This window comes from Xiphophorus hellerii, chromosome 23 (genome assembly GCF_003331165.1).
Source record: "Xiphophorus hellerii strain 12219 chromosome 23, Xiphophorus_hellerii-4.1, whole genome shotgun sequence".
Lineage (NCBI taxonomy): Eukaryota > Metazoa > Chordata > Actinopteri > Cyprinodontiformes > Poeciliidae > Xiphophorus > Xiphophorus hellerii.
Genome location: NC_045694.1, coordinates 26,095,606 through 26,117,512, shown reverse-complemented (window position 1 = coordinate 26,117,512; position 21,907 = coordinate 26,095,606). Strand labels below are relative to the sequence as shown.

Here is a 21,907-nt window from a genome sequence, read left to right as displayed (position 1 = left end):
TTTCTGGAGTTAAAAAAACGGACAGTTTAAAGGTACAACGTGTAGTTCAAAAGTATTCATAGCATTTATTTTACTCTACGTTTCATCGCTCTGTTAAGCCGAGAACAGAACTCCGATTTCAGTCGATTCAGTTCAACCAATTACCTTTTTAAATTCCCATATTTACAAAGCATATTCGCCTGTGTGTGATTTAATCAAGGGGGAGCCTGATAGTGCGACCTAACACTTCACATTTTGATGAAAATATCATCATGGGGAAACATGGTGGTGGCATCACCTCGCAGTGGAGACGATTCTTCTTCTTTTCTTTTAAGTTAATGAAAAGTGGATGCAGGTAAGTGCAGCGTAACCTAGCAAGAAAAACTGGGGCGACGGTTCAGTTTCCAGCAGGACAATGACCCTGAACATTCAGCAAGTGCTACAATAAAATGATCAAAGCATATTCACGTGTTAGAATGACCTAGTCAAAGTTCAGACATAAAAAAAACAGTGGTGACGAGACTTTAAAGCTGCTGTTTGCAGACACTCTCGATACAGTACAATGGGTATTGTATCGTTTATCATTTATCGCGATAGATTTCTTATTGTGATGGAGAATTTGATTTATTGTTGTCACAATGAATTCCAAATAATGATGTTTTAAAGGAAAAAATGCTCCGTGTTCTTTGGATTGTTATTATTTACTACTTCCTCCACTGTTTGTCCAATGAGAGCATCAATAAATACCAATAACTTTGAAAATATCTAGTGTGTGCAGTTTAGTGATACAAATCAGACTTAATTATGAGATTGGTTTCCTAAAGAATCGTGTTTCATATGGGAATGTTTTTCAAGAGCAGTGTTTATGTTCGCGGGCTCTGATTGCTGTGTCATGAACTCACAGCCATACAGTTTCCTACAAAAAGACATAATAAATACTTCTTTGTCACTTTTATTGTTATCACATTAATGCCGCTAAGTATCGCTATAAAAAATGTATGTCCATATCACCATCCCAGCCAAAACTATTAACCTTTAGCTGGGCAAATGGGGTGGACAACATACTCCAAAAGGTATTGGTAGGCAAAGTTTCCATTTAATTTCTTCAGCAGTCCAACTTTCTAAACTAGCGCTCCCATAAAAATAATAGTTTGGTTCAGATGCATCTGAATTCTGACGTAATTCACTTCCGTAGTGAATTACAGAAGCTACTTTACTCATTGCAATTGTAGTAAGTGGTCAACAGCAGAAGGGGAAGTTTGATTCTGAATCACCGTGGTGATCAGCTCCTCATTCGACACTTAACACGCTACACACAGAGATGAATTTCACTCCAAACCTCAATATCTGTGAGTCACGTCTAGGATCTTTCCAACACGGCTAATGTGAGTGTCGAAAGGTTTCACATTTGGGAAAAGTACAGCTGCATTCATCAAGCATAAAAAATGAACAAGAAATATTAAATGAACGACAAAGGAGAGTTCGAGCTTAGTTTTGTTGACTCAAAATATAGAACTATTATATAGTGCCGCTAAAACCGAAATTACACACTTTACCAGAAGAATATATCTTTAATCCTGATTTCCGCTGAGCTGAACTATGATAATCAGTCCATGATTGTGAGATTTTCCATCCATTATTCATTCATTATTGAATGAATAAACCTAATCTTAAGTCTATATTTTAAGAACAGAATCTTAAATGTTACTTTTTGAACATGTGTTTTTCGGTGTCACAAAAGAGCAAAGCAGATAAGATGGCAATACAATAAAACTCTTGAAATTCTATTATGTTTTTTTTTTTTTTTGTCATTCATTAAAAACTTTTGATTTAAAACCTACAGTAGGAGTTGACCTGTATAACTTTAGATGTAAAACAAAAATAATAATAATTAAGATTATTTTTCTATGCTATGTTTTAAGTTGACAATATAACTGTTTAAAATACTGAAACAGTATAAAAAATATTTTGCTTTCAAATATTTTGTCTTATCTGTATAAAATTTGCCGAATACAATGAAGAGTTGAATTAAAATCGAGGCTCAGTTTCCAGACGAATTTCCTTCACAAATAAATGCAAACTATTAGACGCTCTGTATTATTTCCTGAATTATATATTCCTCGATAGGAAGTTCTGTATTACACAAATTATTTAAATATAGTTCAGAATATCTTGCTGCCTGTAAACGAAGTAAATTTCACGCTATTGTAGCATTCAGACTGACGTAATCCTCCGCAGCGGTTGCTTTTCCCTGGTTTACGTGACAGCTCTCAGCTGCAATCCGCAGATAGGTTGCGTGAGCCTTTGAGCAGGAAGCTTCTGGATTCAACCAGCTAAGCCCCGCCCCCCCGGGCTGATGCAAGAGGCCCCTCCCTCTCTGGTATAAAAGCCTCGCGCTCAGCGCAGCGAGCAGCTTCAACCGTCTGACTACATGGAAGAAACACCGAGAACACAACTGGAGGAGACGCCGGAGCTCGACGGACTGCAGTCAGGATGGTCTATATCGCCGCTATGCCCTTTGGACACGGAGTGTCTGTCTTGACGGAGGAGGAAAGCGTGGTGGAGATGATAGGAAAGTACTTCTTCCACCACAACTCCCCGGGCCGCGGGTCGAGTTCGGCCCGGCGGGGAAGCGTTGAGAGCTGCGATGAGAGGGACGGCAGCTGGCCTTGTAAGTAGCATTTATATACTTGATACTGGTTATGCTGTTAATCTGCAGCAATATGAAGATTAAGAGTTTTAATACGTTTCTCTACACTTTTGAATGAATAAAAACATACGTTAATAGTTGGCTTATAGATATTTCTTTTAAATAAAATTACCTATATAATATGGCGGATGACAAATTGATCTAGCTGAAAACTAGCAGCTCTTCACTAAAGTCAGTGATGTTCTGACCTGTAAAATGAGCGTTAAAAGGACTCGACCCGGATGATGCAATGAAGTGGTTCTAACCTTTGACCTCTGTCTCATCACAGCCGCAGATTTGGATGCTGGTGTTGAGGATGAACAGCAGCTCCTCCATCAGGACCTGACCCGGCAGATGGAGTGCTGTCTGACGGAAGCCAAGCCGTCCGTCCTGCGCTGCCAGGTGCTGCTGCTGCCCCGCAACATGATCACCAGGGTCGGGCACCACATCCTGCTCTCCTCCGCCGATGAGCCCTGCGGGCTCCGGGGCGCCTCCATCAGGCTGTACGTTGAGGGCAAAGACGGCCTCAAGTCTGTGGGGACCGTCGTTCCGGACCCAGATGTGACCCCGACCTTTGAACTCTCTGTGGTGTTCAAGGTGGACAAGGAGGATGGCTGGCACATCTTTGATTCTGGAAAAGTGCTGAAGCTGAGGCCGGAGTACCGGCTGATGAAGAGGAAGCTCTACTCCTCTGAAAGTCCCGTGATCCACGAGTTCAGCTAGTGGTGGACGGGGACTGCAGTCATTTCAGTCCATAGTGAATGTAAGGCTGTGTACGCTGTGACGTTTCTGTTTTGATTAACTCTAGTTCATTTTATATATTAAGATAGCTGAACCTTTTTGAGCAGGCCCTCAAACTGACTTTGTTTTTGTTGCTTTTTCACTAATTGTCAGTATTTTGCACTGCGAGTTGTCTGACTGCTTAAATTTCAATCCAGTACTGGGCTGGTTTCACTACTGAAGTGTATTGTTTTTGTATTTTATTTGAGACTTAAACTGTGCAATAAAGTATTTATATGACGTTTTATGTGGGCATTTTGTTTCTTTTGCTAAATAAATGTCAACTTCACTCCTTGGTCTTAAGCCATTAACTGGATTTCTAAAGGCTGAGGCAGAGGACTGACCCCCTTAACTATCATTAGGAAACAATGGATAGCAGGTTGTCCACATCCTTAAGTTGGCCTTAAATAATTGCAAGTATTAACTTATCATGGCAGGACTGTTCTCTATTTAAGACCCGTGTGCCGACATGTATATTGTTCTGTGACTCGAGACTGAGGTTACAGTAACAAGCTAATGCTAGAGAGCTGTGTCATGTTAGTCCCCAGAAATTTTAGCTTTGTTATAAATTTGTCCATCTGTTGAGGGGTCTTAAACTTATTTGAAACCTGTATAAACTCTGGATAGGTGACAAGCTTGAAGATGGACTAGTCAACTTTGGAAAAATGGCATGACCAATGCAGTCATTGCTGTTTTAGTCATAGGCTAGGCTTCGGTTCTGCTCGCCTTAGCTGCAAAGTGAAACTGTTAAAGCTTTACAGTGGGATACAGCAGAATAACCAAATCAGGGTTGGACCTGCTCCTCCCACAGAACAAGAACAGGCCGTCGAATATGAAACCACATGAGGCAACTATCATGTGATGAGAAACAACCCTGTTTAAAATACTTTAACTGTTACACACAGTACAGTATGCTAGCTCAGTCACAACTCTAAAACGAAACCTACAATAAAAAAAAACAAGCAAGCCACTCTGCCCTGTTTTACATTTAAATCAAATCTTTTATTTAACAAATGTACACCAAAAAACATACATACCCTCACTATATGATCCTTCTCAGGTACAAAACTCAACTTTGTACTCTACCACAACACCAGCATGTTCTTATGCCATTTACAGAGCGTTCACACTCACTCACACACACAGGCTACTTCCTAAGTGATGATCAGGGATGAGTAGTCTCAGCAATAATAAACTTTGCCCACCTTGTTTCATAAAATGAGCATATACTTGTTTTAGCAAAATCCTCAGAGGTCATCAGGTTTAAATTTGCTTGATGTCAGCAGGAGGAAGGAGAATCCTTTAGAGACTTTGTGTTTTCAGAGCCGACTTCTAAAGATGAAACCAAATCCTGTTGGCAAGGACTAACTGCAGATCCAAACTTAACAACAGTTTAATGTAATACAGTTAATGAGTTTTAATCCGAAGTGGAACTTTATGACTGAAGTGTTCTCTTGACTTAAATCATGCTTTGGAAAAAGATCTGCAGATATTTAAAGGTATATCCATCTTCGGTACCCTAAAACATGCTAATGTATGCTGTGGCCTAAAGATCGGAAGCATTAATAAAGAGGAAAAGAAAAAAATGCCCAGTGAATTATACTTCAACATGGCCCAAACTGATTAATTGGTCCTGTGTGGCATTGGTCCAACATGCAGAGCTAATAAAACGGCTATTAAATCCTAAGAACATCACGTTCAACACTGCTGCCATCCAGTGTCTTTACATCCACCTTTCAGAGGACACAGTTAGGTGCAGGACAGACTCAGACAGACTGTACTAACATACAAAATGTTGAGTGGGATCCAATCTAGCAGGTAGGACTCAACCTGCCGTTGATTGTTGACCCCAAACAAGCAGCTGCTGGTGAAAATGTTCTCGTTAGAAAGTTTTCATTCAGTTTCATCAAACGGAAATGACTACTCGGGACCCTCGCCAGATACGCTACACACTGGGGTGCAATTCGAAGGAGCTGCGCACTAGCCCCATCAGACACAACCAGGCCACAGGGACATCAGCCATTTCCAGAAAAGCATCCCAGAAGCTACTTCTTCATTTTGAGGTCAGCTTCCATGGCGCTGCGGCGACCCCTGGTGCCTCCATCCTGCAGTGAGAGAGACAGAAAGGGAATCATTGCGTCAAGGCGCCAAGGTCAAAAGATCGGAGACCTCGTTACGTGATCGAGATCCGCACAAATACACGGCATGGTCCAACCTCGGAGGGCTTCCTCCCCACACGACGGACAAAACGGAAGAAAAATAAGGATGGCTGAAAAAAGGGAAAATTAAAAAAAAAAAAAAAGATACAAAGAAGAAAATAAAATAGAGCATGCAGAGAAAGAGAGACACTGAGAAACGCATGTGAAAAAAATGGAAAAACAGGAAAGCGGCGTGGACTGAGAGTTTGTACGATGAGAGGGTACAGGGAAGTTTGCGTGTGTGATGTGATTAAACTACGTGGAAACAGAAGCTAGAGTGTATGAGGGCGTCTGGAGATGATGGCTGGTTTATGAGCCTCAGTGTTTGGAGCAGCAACAGCCTGACACATTTTGCGTGACTGTTTCCCCATCAACCAAAGCAAAAGGCAAAGTCATGCTGAACAAAAACCAAAAAACTGCAAAAACCTTACAGCTACCCGTACGTGTCGGTCCTGTCACATTAAATCGCAATAAACGTTTTTTTTTTTTTTTTAATCAAAAGCGGAGAAAATGTGAAATGTTTCAGGCATCGTATTTAGGATTAAAAGTTATCGACTAACGATTTAATTTAACGAATAATTGATAGGCGTCCGTTTTCTCTTGCATCAAGGGTTGACCGTCTTTCCACAACATAAAGGGCTAATTTGTCATATTATGCTGAATATATGACAAATACACTTTGTGTCAGCCGAAGTTATTACTGATCTCAAATCAAATTTGTGGTTTTCTCTCTCATTAAAGTTGGACATATTTCTAAGATATAACCAAACAGAACCACTTAGTTTGCTCAATAGAAACATAAAAGATGAAAATATGCGACACACTTAATTCCCTATGAACAGAGAGATGTTCACACAGAAGCACTGTGTGTGCTTGCTTTTGAATTTATGTTAAAACTTCGCTCGATAAATTTAATTAACTCACAACAGCCCTCAAAAATAAATGTTGTTGGGCGTGCCGTGGTGGCGTAGTGCTTAGCGCGACCCGTATTTGGAGGCCTTGAGTCCTCGACGCGGCCGTCGCGGGTTCGACTCCTGGACCCGACGACATTTGCCGCATGTCTTCCCCGTTTCCTGTCAGCCTACTATCTAGAGCCCACAAAAGACCCCCTGGAGGGTTAAAAAAAATGTTGTTGATTGAAATTATGGTGTTTCTTAAAATTCTCCATCTTGTTATATTTTTTTCTGCCTTCGCCTTCGTAACACACATCAGTAATTTTTTAAGATAACGCTGCTTCACCATGTAGCACGGCTAAATGAGCGCTTATGGAGAACGAACCGTGGTTATATTTCACAACAGAACCGCATAAAGTCCATTTTTACCTCCCACGCTGGACTCTGTTTGGACCGTTTCTCTTTATTGTTCTGTTATGATGACTCCGCCATCTTTAGCACTGGCTCTGCTTAAGGATGACCAGCCGCGCCCTCTGCTGGTTGGCGGGCAAACTACAACACTAAGAGAAGATCTAGGCGGACGTAATTTGTTTATCGACTGGAACTAATTTTAATCTAGCAAACCATTAATCGTCAATTAATCGTAAATCGAATAATTGTTTACACTGTATGTGTAAAACTGGTTGATTTCTGCATCTGTTTAGTGTTGGATGCCAGTGAAGAAGAAAAGTGTCACATATGGACGGAGTGAGTGATGTTTGCGCTGAGACCTGGTTCTGGTGAGATCTGAGGGAAGAACCTGAATACTTACAAAGAGAGAGAGAAGGAAAGCAGGAGAGGCCATTGGGACACTGTCCTGTAGGAGGACAAACATCGGAGTGAAAAAGAGAAAGCAAAGACACGCAGGCGTGAGAAAGCAAGTTTCATTGGAGTTCCAGTCAGACGAGACGCCGAGGGGTGGGGGGTTGGACCTCATCAGGTGGGAAGCGCAGAAACACACATATCCACAAAACATCAGGATGACACGTCAACACTTTAGCAAGTTCAGATTTGACATTACAAGACAAGCAGGTGAATACGGAAATTTACGTCACAACTCCCATCAAACTATACAGATTTTTTTATTCAAAGATCCTCGCTGAGGAGACCGTCCAGACTCCCACGTCTAGCTCCAATGACGGAGGGCAACGTGCACGACTACGCAAAGAAAGTCCTACTTTAAATGATCTGCGGACACACAAGCATGCAGGTGGAGACAAACAGCTGCAGCCAAACATACAGGACGCGCATCAACTGGGATGTCGACAACAATCGTTCCAATGAGGCAGCGCCGCGGGCAACGAGCAGGGCAAACAAACTATCACAGATATGTAACAAAGGCATGTCCAACTTTTGACGTGCATGTGGAAGCAAAAACAATGGATTCCTGCCAAACTTTTACTGACTTCTAGGTCTGAATGTGAGGCGAACGGAAAAAAGAAAAAAAAGGACCCAGTGGCGGTTTATGGTGACATGGCTTTCTGACCAGGGCGGCACAACCCAATAAATAGAAACAACCACCAAAAATGAAGGAGTTTGCTATTAGTTAAGGATTTAAGTTGTTCTTTCATGCGCAGCTCATGGTCTAAACTTAATGGTCATCTTTAGGAGGCTTGTCCACATGGAAAGAACCGCCCCTGGGTCTACTACTAAAATACACATCGTGATGGTGATGGGAGGAACAAAGATCTGTCATCAAAGTTAAACTATGTTCAATAAAAACAGCTTTACATTATTATTGCACAAACATAAATCAACATAAAAATCTGTTTTCACTGACACTGGGCTCGCTGCCCCCCCTCTCGGTCAGGATTTCTCTCGTACGTCCAGGCTGCATCACAAGGACTTACCCAGAAACCGATGACATTTATTTAAAACTGAATCTGTCTCACAAAAGAAAATAAAAACAAAATTGCTGTTGGTCCACAAAAGTAACAAGAAATAATTGGGCTAATAGTTGTTAAATTTTCTACAACTGATGAATTTTTTTTTCTATTATTAAGTGGAAAAAACATTATTAAAATGTTGCGTTTATTGGTCATATTATTACATTTTAAAAGAAGCATAAACCCAGAACTTTCCACCTGTCAGCCAAAGTAAGAGCATTTTAAATTACAAAACAAATATAGGCAGAGTGAGATGTGCAGGGTTCCATCGTCTGTCCAAAATATGAGACTTGTTCATCGGCGCTTGGTGAAACATTTGATCTTTCAAATAGATAATTTGACGTGATCTTAATGCAACAAATGTCTAAAATCTCATCCATAAGGGATATTTCTCAAAATGTGTCGATTAATCATATTAATCTTGATTAGCAGATTTCTGAAATTATCAACTAATTCAGTAATCGATTAATCGTTAACTGGAATATACAGATCCAAAAACGGCCATTTGATGAAAAAAATCCCCCAAAACTCCAACATATTCAGAGCAGTAATTAATCCAAAACTGTACAAAAACTATATACATTTTGCATTTAAGATAAAAAGAAATCTTTGTCTAAATTCTTTATTTTTTTTGCCAAAACTCCTTGGGTGGCGGTTTTAGCTTCATGTCATTCAGATTTACTAAAAGATTGCATTTTAGGTTAGACAATGTTTATTTTCTTATTCAAAAAAAGGAGCTATTAGCTAGTTTGCATCCTTTATTGTATTTCTAATGTATAAAAAGGTGGTTAAATAAAAAACATGTGTAAGATGTGCAATTTGTTTTATCCGATAAATTGTCAGAACAATCGATTAATCGATAAATAAAATAATCACTAGCTACCACCCTATGGTTCATCAAACCACGGTAAACTTTTTGATGCGTCCTCCAGTTTTACCCTCTTTGGGCGCAGAGTAATTACGTTTCTGGAGAGTTTTTCACCTACAAACACGGTTTATAACTTCAAATGCTCTGTAAAGTAAGCTCCTTCTCCTCCTTCTCCTGCCGCTCAACCCACCTTCTCGGCCGGCTCCCCTGGTTTGCGGTTTCCCTCCCTGCCGCGGAGGCTCTTGGCGGAGATGGCGCTCTCCGAGGTTTGCATGATGAGCTGGGTGGCCAGGAACTGCTGGACGTGCTCCAGGACGTCGCGCTGCATCTCCAGCGCCATGTGGTACACGTCGTGGTCCGACGAGTTGTACATGATGGCGTTCTGGAACATCAGCATGATGTCTCGCTGGAACTCGGCGGTGGTGCGGATCACGCCGGACTCGATGTTCTTCTTTATGGCCGACAGGTCCATGGGTCTGCCGAGAGATTTATTTAGATTTAAAAAAAAACAAACGGGTACATTTGTTTATCGTATGTTCGCTGAAAAGTAGATCTTTAATGGGTATTGTGTTTTCTGACCTGTGCACTATGCTGTGGTAACCCGGGGCGATGTCGTCTGACACAGGCTGCAAGAAGACGCTGGCGTACCTGCAACCGGCATCACATCTGCTTTAATACTAAACTAAAATCAGTTCCACGATTGACAATTAAGACAAAAACAAAGAAAACACTCGTGCTAAATGTGGCTAACAGGGAAGTGCTGGCAGTGTGTGATGTTATTTAGTGTCTATGCTTGCCAACAAGCATCACCTGTGGTTGGCTGCAGCTCTCCACACCAACATGATGGCTTTCTTCCAGATTTTCTGCGCCTGGACGGCCTCTTGGTCTTCACCACACGTGGAGCTGATGCACATGAAAGAAAGAGAGAGACTGTGTTAAGATTTAATTTCTGGAAAATCAGAATTTTTTTTCCCCCACCAATCAACTGCTTGGATTTTCATAGTTCAGAGTGATGTAAGCACAACCAGAGACAACCAACGCTTGTCACACAACAATTTTGTGTGACAAGCATGTTTTACTCCAATTCATAAAATTAAGAATGTTGAGCATCTTGTGAAGTTATACTTTGGTATAAGTTTGACGGATAATAGTTGGTAGAAATACTTATCTGAAGATTTTATTTTTAAGCCATAGTCGCCCAGGTCTACACAACAATAATTGGAAATATGAAGTGGAACACCAGCTGCGTTACCATTGGTCATATATTTGTGCAATTTACTTGACATTTCAAAAGTACATTTGCTTAATAGAAACTCGCCAATTTCGTCGTTTTTTTCCAATAAAATGTTTTTGACCGTATTGAAATTGGTTTATTATACAAAACTGCATTAGAAACACCAGTCATGTGATCAACAACCGGATGTTGCCATTTTCACAAACCATGAAGAAGACGACAGGAAGTATTTAGAAAATGCGTGGCGTGTTTTTTGTAATAAATTGTTACATGAACAAATTATTCACCTGCGATTTTAACGGTTTAAAATTTAATGGGAACACTGCTATGGCGAAATTGTGTTTTTTCAACATTAGCCGAATATCGAGAAGGTTTTGCGAACATTTGTAATGAAAATGAAGTTATAGAAAAGTGCTAAAAGTATTTAAACGAGCTTGTTGTGATGTAGATTTTATAAATTTGATTTTTAGTGCAACTTTTCTTGTGTAATCTGTCCGATTAGAGCAGGGGTGGGCAACTCCAGGCCTCGAGGGCCGGTCTCCTGCAACTTTTAGATGTGTCTCTGCTTCAACACACCCAAGTCAAATAATGAGGTCATTAGCAGGACTCTGGAGAACCTGACTGCACTTAGGAGGTGATTCAGCTGTTGGGATTCAAGTGTGTTGGACCAGGGAGACATCTAAGAGTTGCAGGACACCGGCCCTCCAGGACCAGGATTGCCCACCCCTGGATTAGAGTTTTTAAAGTTTTGTTTTTGGTCGGCATGTCGGCCAACCGTGCACCTACAGCTGGGAGGAGGAGGCTGGGCTGCTGGCCAGGGAATCCACGGTGTAGCGCTGGGACGGCGGGCCGTAGCCATCTTCGCTCTCGCTGGCAGCCCGCTCCACCTCGGACAGGTACGGACCCTCGCCCTCCCCGCAGTCCTCCTTCAGCTCCATCCCGTCGTCCGGGTCGCCTTCGCTCCCTCCCTCCTCTTCCTTCACCTCCAGAGAAAAACAAATGGAATCGAGTTTTCCATGTAAATAAGAGCCGTCGGTGGATGCTGGCGTGTTGATGTGGGTTACCTTGGACTCTTTCCCAGACACGGAGCTGTCTTCTGAGTCTGCAGAAGGAAAAAAAGTTTAAAAAAAAACAGTTTAAGGAAAAACAAACATGAGCTTTGTTTCCGAGTATAAACATCCAGGCGTGTTCCCCACCGAGGCAGGGAGGGTTGGGCTCCGGCTGGCTCCAATCCTCTCCTTCAGTCTTCACTGTAGCTTCAGCAGCCTCCTTCGCACCGGCCACCGCCTCCTCTGTGACTTCGCTTCCTGCCGCGCCGTCGTCAGAAGCCAGCGAAGAGTTGACGTCGCTTCCTGCCGCCTCGGTTCCCTCGCCGCTTCCCTTGAACTGTTCCTCCCTTTTGACGTCGGGCTGGCTCTGCGTCTCAGGGCCGCCGGAAGACGGAGCTGGTGCGGCGGAGGCGTCCTGGTTCTCCTGAACCGAGGCGGCGTGCCGGACCGGAGGCTCCGACGGCTTCAGGTCCTGGGTCTCCCACGGCCCAGGGAGGGTGTGGCCTTCTGAGACGGCTTCCTCGCACAGAGACAGAGCTGCTTCCACGGCGGCGGCGTCTAAAGCCTCCACCGAGTCATCCACCTACGATAACAAACAGAGAAAAAGAAAAATTATTATTTCTTTTAAGGATTTTTTTGGCTTCAGTGGCCTTTAATTTGATAGTGAATCTACAAGAAAGGAGGCTGTGAGCGAGGGGGAAGATGTGCGGTTGACATTTTTGACTTCTGAAACTCAGAAATTTTCTAGAAAAAAAACCCCCAAGGATTTTCTTTGGGTTTTTTTATTGGAAGTTTTCAACTTGGAGCTCAGAAATGTACATCCTTTTCCTAGAAAATTTCTGAGATTAATCTAAAAGTTTATGATTTTTTTCTCACAAATGTTCAACTTTTTTCTGTTTTTTTCTTGCAAATTTCTGACTTTTAGACCTCATAAGGTTACAAGACTTCTCTAGAATATTTCTAAGATTAATTTCAAAGTTTTAGTTTTTTCATTTTGCATCCCACACTAGATTCTGTTTGGACCTGCTGCGTCCAAAAAGTCAATTTCTCTTTTCCATTCTGATATGGCCATCATCTCTTTTTCTTACAACTAGCCCCACTAGTGACCAGCAGAGGTGGGGACTCGAGTCACATGACTTGGACTCGAGTCAGACTCGAGTCGTTAAAATCACGACTTGAGACTTGACTTGAAAAAATGCTCAAAGACTCGGACTTGACTTTGACTTTCATGCCATTGACTTGGGACTTGACTCGACTTGAAGCTGTTTACTTGAAAAGACTTGATATTTTTTACTCAAAGTCTTAAAATTTAAAACACATTATTTATAAAGTGGCGTCATTAATTAATTTCACTCATTCCGTATCAATATGCGCAGACCGTCACTATGGTTTTCCTCTCTCCTTATGTATGTATGTGTACGTAGCTGCAGCACAACCAATCAAATTAACAGGATTTGGACGTTTAAAAAAAACGCGGCAAAGCTGCAGAGCTCAGGGAACGAAATACGAAATAACCGCTCGAATATGCTTCCGCGAGTAATTTCTTTTGGCTACGTAGGTTATGAACTTTCGACTAAAAAACGAACTGCAACTTGTAAAACATGCAAGAAGAGAATATCGGATGGAGATGCCACGACGTCCAACTTTGTCCGGCATTTGAAGCTTCACAAAGATCGGTAGGTGGCACTTTTCTTTTGCTGTAAGATAGTTGACTTTAGCTAACTTCGTGTTAGCATGTGTACTCCGGGTTAAACTGGTGATGATTTACCATAAATCCGGTCCTTCAAATGCCTCCACAAATAATGTGCACCGTGTTAGCTCAGGAAGCCGGTGGATAGTGAGCGGGGCTCCGGAACAGAAAGCAGATTCTGGACCTGAACACAGGGAACAGAGTCTCTCTGTCCCATCATGATGATGAGCCGGGTCTAGTATCATCTAAGGATGGTTGGTGTATTTGAAGACATCTACGTTGGGAAATTATATTGACAATATATTGTTTACTGCAGTCAGTGCATTAAGTCAACTGTTTTTGACTTAATGCACTGACCGGCGTGACTGTCACATGTCGCACAGAACCCATTTCCAAGTAGTATAGCTTTGCTGGGAAAAAAAAAAAAAAGACCAAATACAGTGACTGTCCCAAATAAATTTTGTGTTTAGAATATCTGTCCCATATTTACGGAGGACTGAAACTAACATACTTAGAAATAAAAGCAGAAAAATGAATGCACCAGACCTTCCTGAGTTTACTTGTGATAACTTCATTTATACTTATTTCATTTTTTGAAAACTATGATTGTTGTAGTGTTGATGTTTATTTATGAATAGAAGGAGTAAACTGAAGTCAAATGTAATTCATGAAAGGCTGTAATTTATTTTCTGACATCTGTTTATTTCTGACAGATTTGAAGAATACCAGATGAATAAGAGGATCACAAATGAACCTCAAATACATATTTTAAAAAGAACAAATGGTCTAATATTTGAATTTTATGTATAATTGCAAATTATTAAAAAAATAAAAATAAAAACGACTCGAAATGACTTGAAATTAAAGGTTCCTGACTTGAGACTTGACTCGACTTTTGCGTGTCTTTACTTGAGACTTGACTCAGACTTGAGGACAGAGACTTGAGACTTACTTGAGACTTGCAACACAGTGACTTGGTCACACCTCTGGTGACCAGCGTCGCCCTCTACTGCATGGAGGTCAAACTACAACCCTAAAAGATCAAGTGGACTTCCATTTGTTAATCGATTAGAACCAATTTCTATCTAATAAACCATTAATCGACAATGAATTGTAACTCAATTTTTTTTGCATCCCTAATACAAATAGTTTAGAAAAGGGACTCTATGATCATATCGTCTTCTTCCCTTATGAGAAAATTTTGAGAACGTATAACTTTCATAAAGTTTTTTTTGTGGCATGACTTTATCTTTTGCTTCTTTTTATTTTTTCAAACCTCATGACTCAACCAGAGCTAATACGTTATACATTAGCGTATGGACTGTTTGTTCCTTTTATTTTGTTATTTTTTTACCGTTCTACTGAGACAGGGTCAAACAGCCACATCGTGTAAACATGAAAGGATGACAGCCCTAAATCCCTCAAACCCATTCTGTTGTGATAAACTGCCGTTGTAAAACCGTCATATTTACATTCTCGGTCTTGAAAGCATTTATTTGGCGAGAGACACGCCCGTACCTTCTCTTCTATGATGGCGATGATGTCTCCCACAGTCTCCAGGTCCAGCTCGTCCCCCATGTACGACACAGCTACCAGATCCTCATCTGCTAGCCCCGTCTCCTCGCTGAGCTCTGCCTTCACCGCCGCGTCTGCATCGCCCTCTGCAAACAGACATTAAAGTATCGACAAATGCAAATAGGTTTACACTTTATTCAGAGTTCATTCTGATTACCCAACTGGTCAAACTAGACCCACTCAAGCTGCTCCGTTTACTGTGATTGTTTTTTAATTTTATTCACTATAACATGAGTACAGAGTAGCCATCTCAAGATATTCTTATCCAAAAATCGCAAACTACAAAAAGGGTTTGATAGATCATAGAAGACAGTCTGCCAACAATAATTATGTTATGAAATAAGCAAAGCAGGAGGTATTCACTTGATTTATGAAGTACCTTAAAGGACTAGTTCAAGAGTTTTGAAGTGAGGTTCAGTTAAATGGTTATAAATAATTAAATTACTGGACTCCAGTAGAAAATGTCCACCTCTCCCAGCATTAAGCAACTACAGACTTTTAACTTCAGAGTGGTTTATGTCAACACTATTTTATAAACCTTTAAATTCTCAACATGTTTACACAAGGTTATTATTTATGCAAAAATGTATACTTATTTACACAGGAAATGAAAGATGGAGGCTGTGCGCCACCAATGATCTTCCTGTGTGAAACACGACCTGAGGACAAGCATGTGACTCATTTCTGATCAGAGCAAACCAATAAAATAGTGTCTCACTTAAGTCACTGGAATATTTTGTATTACGCAGCAAATTTGATAAATCAATTTGATCAATTCAACAATTTTTTTTTTGTTTTTGAAAATGTAATTATTTGGAAAATATGGATTTTTTTTTCTCTCTCACTGATGCACTTCCTGGGTTTCCAGAGTGATGTTAACCCACCAAAGAACAACCATCTTGTTTGACGAGCGTGTTTTATGGCTTCTATTCATTTTGACTTTGAATTCAGATCAACTCCCAGAAGTAATTATTGAAATAAAAGTCGTTTTTTTTAAGGATATCTTCTGTCATTTGTAAAAAAAAAAAAAAAAAAAATTCAGAGAAAAGTGAGGACATTTTTTCGTGTGACTAAAATCGGAAAAAAAGTTTTGTTTTAAAAAATGTAACATTTTATTTTTAAACCATGTCTCTCTGCCCTACTTGAAACATTTTACATGCCAGCGTTTCGAGTAGAAAGATCACTGGTGATGCATAAAACTCTAACCTCCATCTCCAGTGTAAATAACTGTCAGCTCATAATTAAAAAAGAAAAACATCAACTGAATGCTAACATGACTATGGTTTTAAGGGCTCATAAAACATGATGTTTTTAGCATTGGAGTTGCTAAATAATCTTTAGTCTTCCGAGACTAGCCGTTAGCTTCATAATAGATGATTTTAGAATTGATTTTTTAACTATTTATCTATTCATTATGCTTCTTAAAGTAGGACCAGAGTTTGAATTTTGTACTATTTTGTACCATATGAGCTGGTATGACAACACAGTTCCTTGAATCCTCACAGGGCTAAAAAATGCCTCTGCATCCACAAGCTTTCATTTGAGTCTGCTTACCGGTGAAGACTTCATGACGGGGGACTAAAGCAGCAGCTGCGGCTGCCGTCTGCACACCGTTGGTTAAACTCGGCGCCGTATCTCCTTCTGATACCTGACGCCAAAAAAATACATCAAATACACCAGGCCAAATATAGAAACAAATAAAAATCCTTACATTTACACAACTTACAAGTCAAAACTGTCAAACAGCTATTTTTAAAATCTAAAATTTGCTAATTCAATTCCAATTAATCGCCAGTATGTTTCTTGATTGTTATTTTGTTAGCACTCACCAGGCGTGGGCTGGCTGAGATGAGGTTTCCTTTCTTTAGCAGCTCCGATAACAGAGGCGACGGCGGCGGCGTGGCTTTCTGCGTCAAGAGTCTCTTCTGAGGCGAGTCCTCCGCCAGAGAAGCCGGGCCTCCGTCTTTTGGCCCCGACACCGGAGGCTCCGCTGCCGGCAGGAGCACGCCCACCCCCTGAGCCTGATGGAGATGGGTGGAGGGAGTCACTCGTCTTGTTGAGTCTCCCGCAAATTTACACCTGATGTCCGGCTGAACGGTTTCCTACCGCCAAGTGGACAGCGGTGTCCTCCGAGGGGGCGCCTTCGGTGTCCATGGGTGGCGTGGGGACCACGGAGTCTGCCTGAGCGTCGTGGGTCGAGGGGCTGGCCCCGAGGGGCGAGCGGACCGTCACGCTGGGGAGGCGCTTTGGCGTGTTCTTCATTGCCAGACGCGCTGTGTGACACACATGGGGGGGAAGCAGAAAGGAGCGACTTTAGATCTCTCGATGAGGAATTCAAAAAGCTGCTACACTGACAATCAGTCATGGATCATTAATAAATATTTTTCACACAGGCCAAAGGACACATGAAGCAATACATCCCGGTACATTCGCTGGTGGCAAATTTTGGACACGATTAGTCGGATTAATCGTAATGGATTGATTATTGAAATAATCATCAACTGAATTAGTAATCGATTAGTCGCTAACAGGAGTTTACAAATTCAAAAAAAAGTCCTTTTGCTGACGGAAAAACACACTCAGAGCAGTAATTCATCCAAAACTCTACAAAACATTTACACAATTTGCATTTAAGATAAAAAAAAAAAGTCTGCAACTATGATAAAACCAAAACTCCTTAAGTGGCCTGATTTTAGCTACACTGGTTAAAATACTGCATATAAAAAAGATACAAATTTGTTTATTAAAACGTTTTGTTTTTAATTAGGGTCAAATTATTACTGACAGTTTTCTTACAAAGGAAAATGTTCAGTACGACAAAGCTTTTGTCTTTTTTGCAACCAAACACTTCTAAGGAGTAGAACCACATCCGTCCAGACATTTTCACTGAGAAGCCGACTTCGCTGCACCCAAAAATCAGCTTTTAAATCATTCATTGAATTTGGCTAAACATTAGCAAGCGTTTTGAAAGAAAGCGACCGAAATCTTGTTTTTAATAACAAATAAATAAATCAAATCATTTGTTGATTTTTATTTTTTTTTCCCCTCGCTCCATGACTTCTTTTGACTTGACAATTTTGGCCTATGTGACAAAAAGTCTAGTCAGCCCCGTTTTAGTATTTATATCCTTCCTCTGAGAATTCACTGTGTGACTTTAGTGCTGAATCTGCTGCGACATAAACCAAGCTGCAGCCGCCGCCTGCAGCTTCCCGTCTTAAATCCAGTGGAAGCAGCAGGAAGGCCGATCGGTCGGTGTTTACAGCGAACGCTCTGGACCTACCTTGGTACGCCATCTCTGTGGCTTTCCTCTTCTGCTCTGCCTCCTCCTCCTCCTGCTTCTTCTTTCTGGAGTTGGAAAAACAAACGCAAAGTTTAAAATGTGAGGCGTGAGGCAAAGGAAATGAGGACGGCTAGCTTGTTGTAAAGATTGTGACAACATTGGCCTTGCTTTAGAGCTGAGGGGGAGGACTTCTGCTGGAAAACGAACTAAAAATTCTGGAGAAGTTGATTTTAAGAGCAGAAGCGGTAGAGGTCAGTAAATAAGAGCTAACCCTGGGCAGCTTACAACAAGATATTTTTCCCATGTTTTAAGTGACATAATCTGCTAGTGGAACCAGTACGTTTTCATCAATATTAAGGAATTATTAACTTAAAACAAACTCCTATATATTGCTGAAAAGTTATTTGCAAGTTAGTTTTGTCTTATTTCAAGTATTTAAGATATTTGCACTAGAAACTAGAACGAAGATACTTGGTAAGAGTTTGTGTTCTTGCAGTGAAATCCGATCCCCTTTAATTACCGTACAGAGGTTGTGCTCACTGTTGCTCTTCAGATCTTTAAAGAAATTTTTTATCGTCGCAACAGAAAGAGACGGAAAGAAGTCTCAAGGGGGGAAAACAAACCAAACATAAAAAGCATCGGAAATTTGACTGCAACTCTTTGCAAAAGGTGCCGCAAAATCAGGAATTTTAGGCCACAACAGTCACAAGGAAACATGGCGACATTCTGGAGGGGCTACAAAGGGAAGAGCCTCACTGTGTGATTTCTGCCCACAAGTCCTTGAGCTGGGAGTCCATGTGACCCGTCTGGATCAGTTCCACCTCCTTCTTCAGCTTCCTGTCAGGACAAGGACAGCAAATACAGAGGAAATCATTTTTATTGCGCCATCATGAGTTTCTATTACGCTTAGTTTCATTCGTCGCAATAAAAGCAGTAACTTTGAATTAATGCACTAATCAGCACACTGTGTATCAGTATGTCCACCTACCTGTACTGCTCCTGCGTGTCTCTCTGTAGTCTTTTTAGCTCCTCGATCCTTTCAGTGGTCAGCCTGCGGACGATGACATCTTCGATGGTCTCCACCACCTCGCCCTTCTCCCCACGCTTACGCCTTAGAACAAGACAAGAATGTTTAGAGCGCCTGTCGCTTTAAGTCGGAAAAGTCAGGAATCAAATTCTGCAACGGTGACGACGCTGCGCCGAAGCACTCACTTTGGAGCTTCCGTGGCTTCCAGCAGCTCGGAATATTGTGAGGCACAGTGCTGAGAAGCAAAACAGGAAATTAGCCAAGTTAGCTAGAAAGACTACAATTCAACACGAGTGACTCCTGTGGCTGGGAGATGGAGAGAGAGAGGGAGAAAGTAGTGGGTTATCGTCTCTCTCTCTCACCTTCTGAGAGAACCAGTCGGGAGGACGACCAGGCTCAGAGAAAGGCTTGATGGCTCTGCTCACAGACACCCTGAAAGACAAATAAAACAAAAATATAAGATAACACTTGACCACCGTAGAGGGAATAGGAGGGGGGGAGGATTTAGTTTGTCCCACCACAGCACACAGTAGAAACAAAAAATAAGTAAATAAATAACATCTTAGAAATAAACAAGAAAAAATAATGACTGTATTGTGGCGTATACAATGTATATATTTCACACCAAAATGTATACTTTTATTGTGAAGGGGAGAACGGCTGCATTGTGGGCATCGTTGGCGGATAATAGCTGGATAAATCGCCAGCCTTGGGTTTTGTTGGGCCTGCGTTCGGCTCCAAAAGAGGACCGGCGGTTTTCTTTAGCCGAGTCCATCTGAAAAGAAGCCATGGTGGCCGACTTATTAAACCCCCTAGTCCAGGGGTGGGCAACTCCAGGCCTCGAGGGCCGGTCTCCTGCAACTTTTAGATGTGTCTCTACTTCAACACACCCGAGTCAAATAATGAGGTCATTAGCAGGACTCTGGAGAACCTGACTGCACTTAGGAGGTGATTCAGCTGTTGGATTCAAGTGTGTTGGACCAGGGAGACATCTAAGAGTTGCAGGACACCGGCCCTCCAGGACCAGGATTGCCCACCCCTGCCCTAGTTGTTACCGTTAGGTATTTCAATTGTTTTGTCTGTTGCTGCTGTTTAGTTTTTCCTTTGTGTGTGTTTTCTTTTATGTACTTGTGATGTTGTTTCGAATGTTATGTGTTTTTGTGTTTATGACACTCTGTGTGTTCAGGGGGGGCCTGTGTGGCGGATACAATGTGTATATTTCACACCCGAATGTATACTCTTATTGTGAAGGGGAGAGGGTGAGGTGAGAAGACACCAACGGTTGTCCTACATTCTATTTTTGGTTTTGAGTGGAAGACATTCAGAATAAAACAAGACTTAAATGATTATTTTGTCTTTTTCCACAATATTACCCTACAATGAAAACAATGAAACACTTTTTTTTAGCAATGAGAACAACAAAGACAGTAATATCAAATCAGATAATTTAAGTCCTCTTTGACTTTTATTACTGTAAAATAGCTTGTTGCATCTCTATGCTGATATTTAGGAGTGTTTATTTTCAAATTAATATAAGCAGGGAAACCTTGCTTAGAGATCATATCTGTGACACCTCAGTTTCCCACTATATCACCTGTTTTAATAGCCAGACAATTTAACTAAGCACCGTCTTGATGGACCTTGTTTGTCTCTTACATCTCTGATCATATATGGTTGATAGGGAACAAATTTACTACAAATGACAAATACTTTCATCGATTTACCAGTTTTGGTCTCCGCTCCTCATCACAGATGACGCCAGGCACAGTTTCTCCCTGATTGACCACGGCTCCGTGGGTCCCACATTCACAATCTTGTGTTCTGTAGCAAAAAAAAAAAAGAATTAAAAAAATTACAAACATCTAATATGTTTGTTCATTTGTAAATGGAGAACGAACTAAACCAGACATAAAACTTGAATTTAGATCATATTTTACAAAAATGAAACTTAGTAAGGGTATAAAACGGCTACCAATAGCAACGGAAGCTGGCAACGTAATTAGAAACGCGAGGATAACTGCAGCATGTTTGACGTAAACAAGCAGAACTAGCTTGCTACAGCTAGCCACAATACTCTAATTAGCCTGATATTGTCTGCTGGACGATTAAAACTCCTAACTTAGCTGAAACGCAAACAAGGCTTATCAACACATAGCTGGCAATATCTCGTATTATTTTACAACCAAGATAAAACGGCACAGTAACGTCTAAATTCTAGCGTTAGCTTAGCAATGTTTGGGGGGACACATTCATGGGGCACACACACATAGCGGTGATATTTGGGGCAGCGAGGCTGCTGTGTCTTTACAAGCTGGGCGAAATACGTCCCCTATGTTATTTTTCCTTCACTGATCCCTAAACGTCTCGAATAACATTAAAAACTATATTATAATATTACTTACTGCCGATGCCGCTCGCCATTGTTTTTACGACGAGACTCCTGGCACAACATCCGCCGGACAGATTTGGGTGATGCACACAACACGCCGCCGTCCTCCCGAGCCAGTCAGAGAAATAATACACTAAAAAAAAAAAAAAGCCCTGAAGCAAAAAACTAGCACGGGAAGTGTCAAAAAGCTGTTTATGCTGTTTCAAATTATAATTAACAGAAAAGGGGCTTTCAAACATCCATCTGCGTGTAATCTATATCATTTGTTTCTATTTTGTTTTGTTTTGTAATAAAGTTCCTGAAATAAATGGGCTTTTCAGTGATATTCTGA

At 41.2% G+C, this 21,907-nt stretch overlaps 2 protein-coding genes across 5 annotated transcripts; one reads left to right on the top strand and one right to left on the bottom strand.

The window, feature by feature from the left end:
• Window positions 1–2,381: 2,381 nt before the first annotated feature.
• On the top strand, window positions 2,382–3,695 carry LOC116714375 (DNA damage-inducible transcript 4-like protein). The gene is made up of 2 exons (XM_032554908.1): window positions 2,382–2,650; window positions 2,958–3,695. Exons 1-2 carry the CDS (start codon window positions 2,473–2,475, stop codon window positions 3,389–3,391), a joined length of 612 nt encoding a protein of 203 aa, XP_032410799.1. The 5' UTR covers window positions 2,382–2,472; the 3' UTR covers window positions 3,392–3,695.
• Window positions 3,696–4,423: 728 nt separating this feature from the next.
• Window positions 4,424–21,683, bottom strand: brd8b (bromodomain containing 8b). 4 transcript variants are annotated; one of them, XM_032554904.1, is made up of 19 exons: window positions 21,590–21,683; window positions 20,912–21,008; window positions 19,550–19,619; window positions 19,373–19,422; window positions 19,149–19,271; window positions 18,917–18,997; window positions 18,161–18,225; window positions 16,987–17,153; window positions 16,710–16,901; window positions 16,435–16,528; window positions 14,824–14,966; window positions 11,763–12,198; window positions 11,631–11,668; window positions 11,353–11,552; window positions 10,143–10,235; window positions 9,912–9,980; window positions 9,523–9,808; window positions 7,351–7,395; window positions 4,424–5,553 (listed from the first exon to the last, which is right to left on the bottom strand). In XM_032554904.1, exons 1-19 carry the CDS (start codon window positions 21,606–21,608, stop codon window positions 5,494–5,496), a joined length of 2,328 nt encoding a protein of 775 aa, XP_032410795.1. In that variant the 5' UTR covers window positions 21,609–21,683; the 3' UTR covers window positions 4,424–5,493. The 4 variants fall into 4 exon arrangements, with proteins under 4 accessions (XP_032410795.1, XP_032410796.1, XP_032410797.1 ...); XM_032554905.1 differs by having other exon boundaries at window positions 11,353–11,549; XM_032554906.1 differs by having other exon boundaries at window positions 11,353–11,543.
• Window positions 21,684–21,907: the final 224 nt, after the last annotated feature.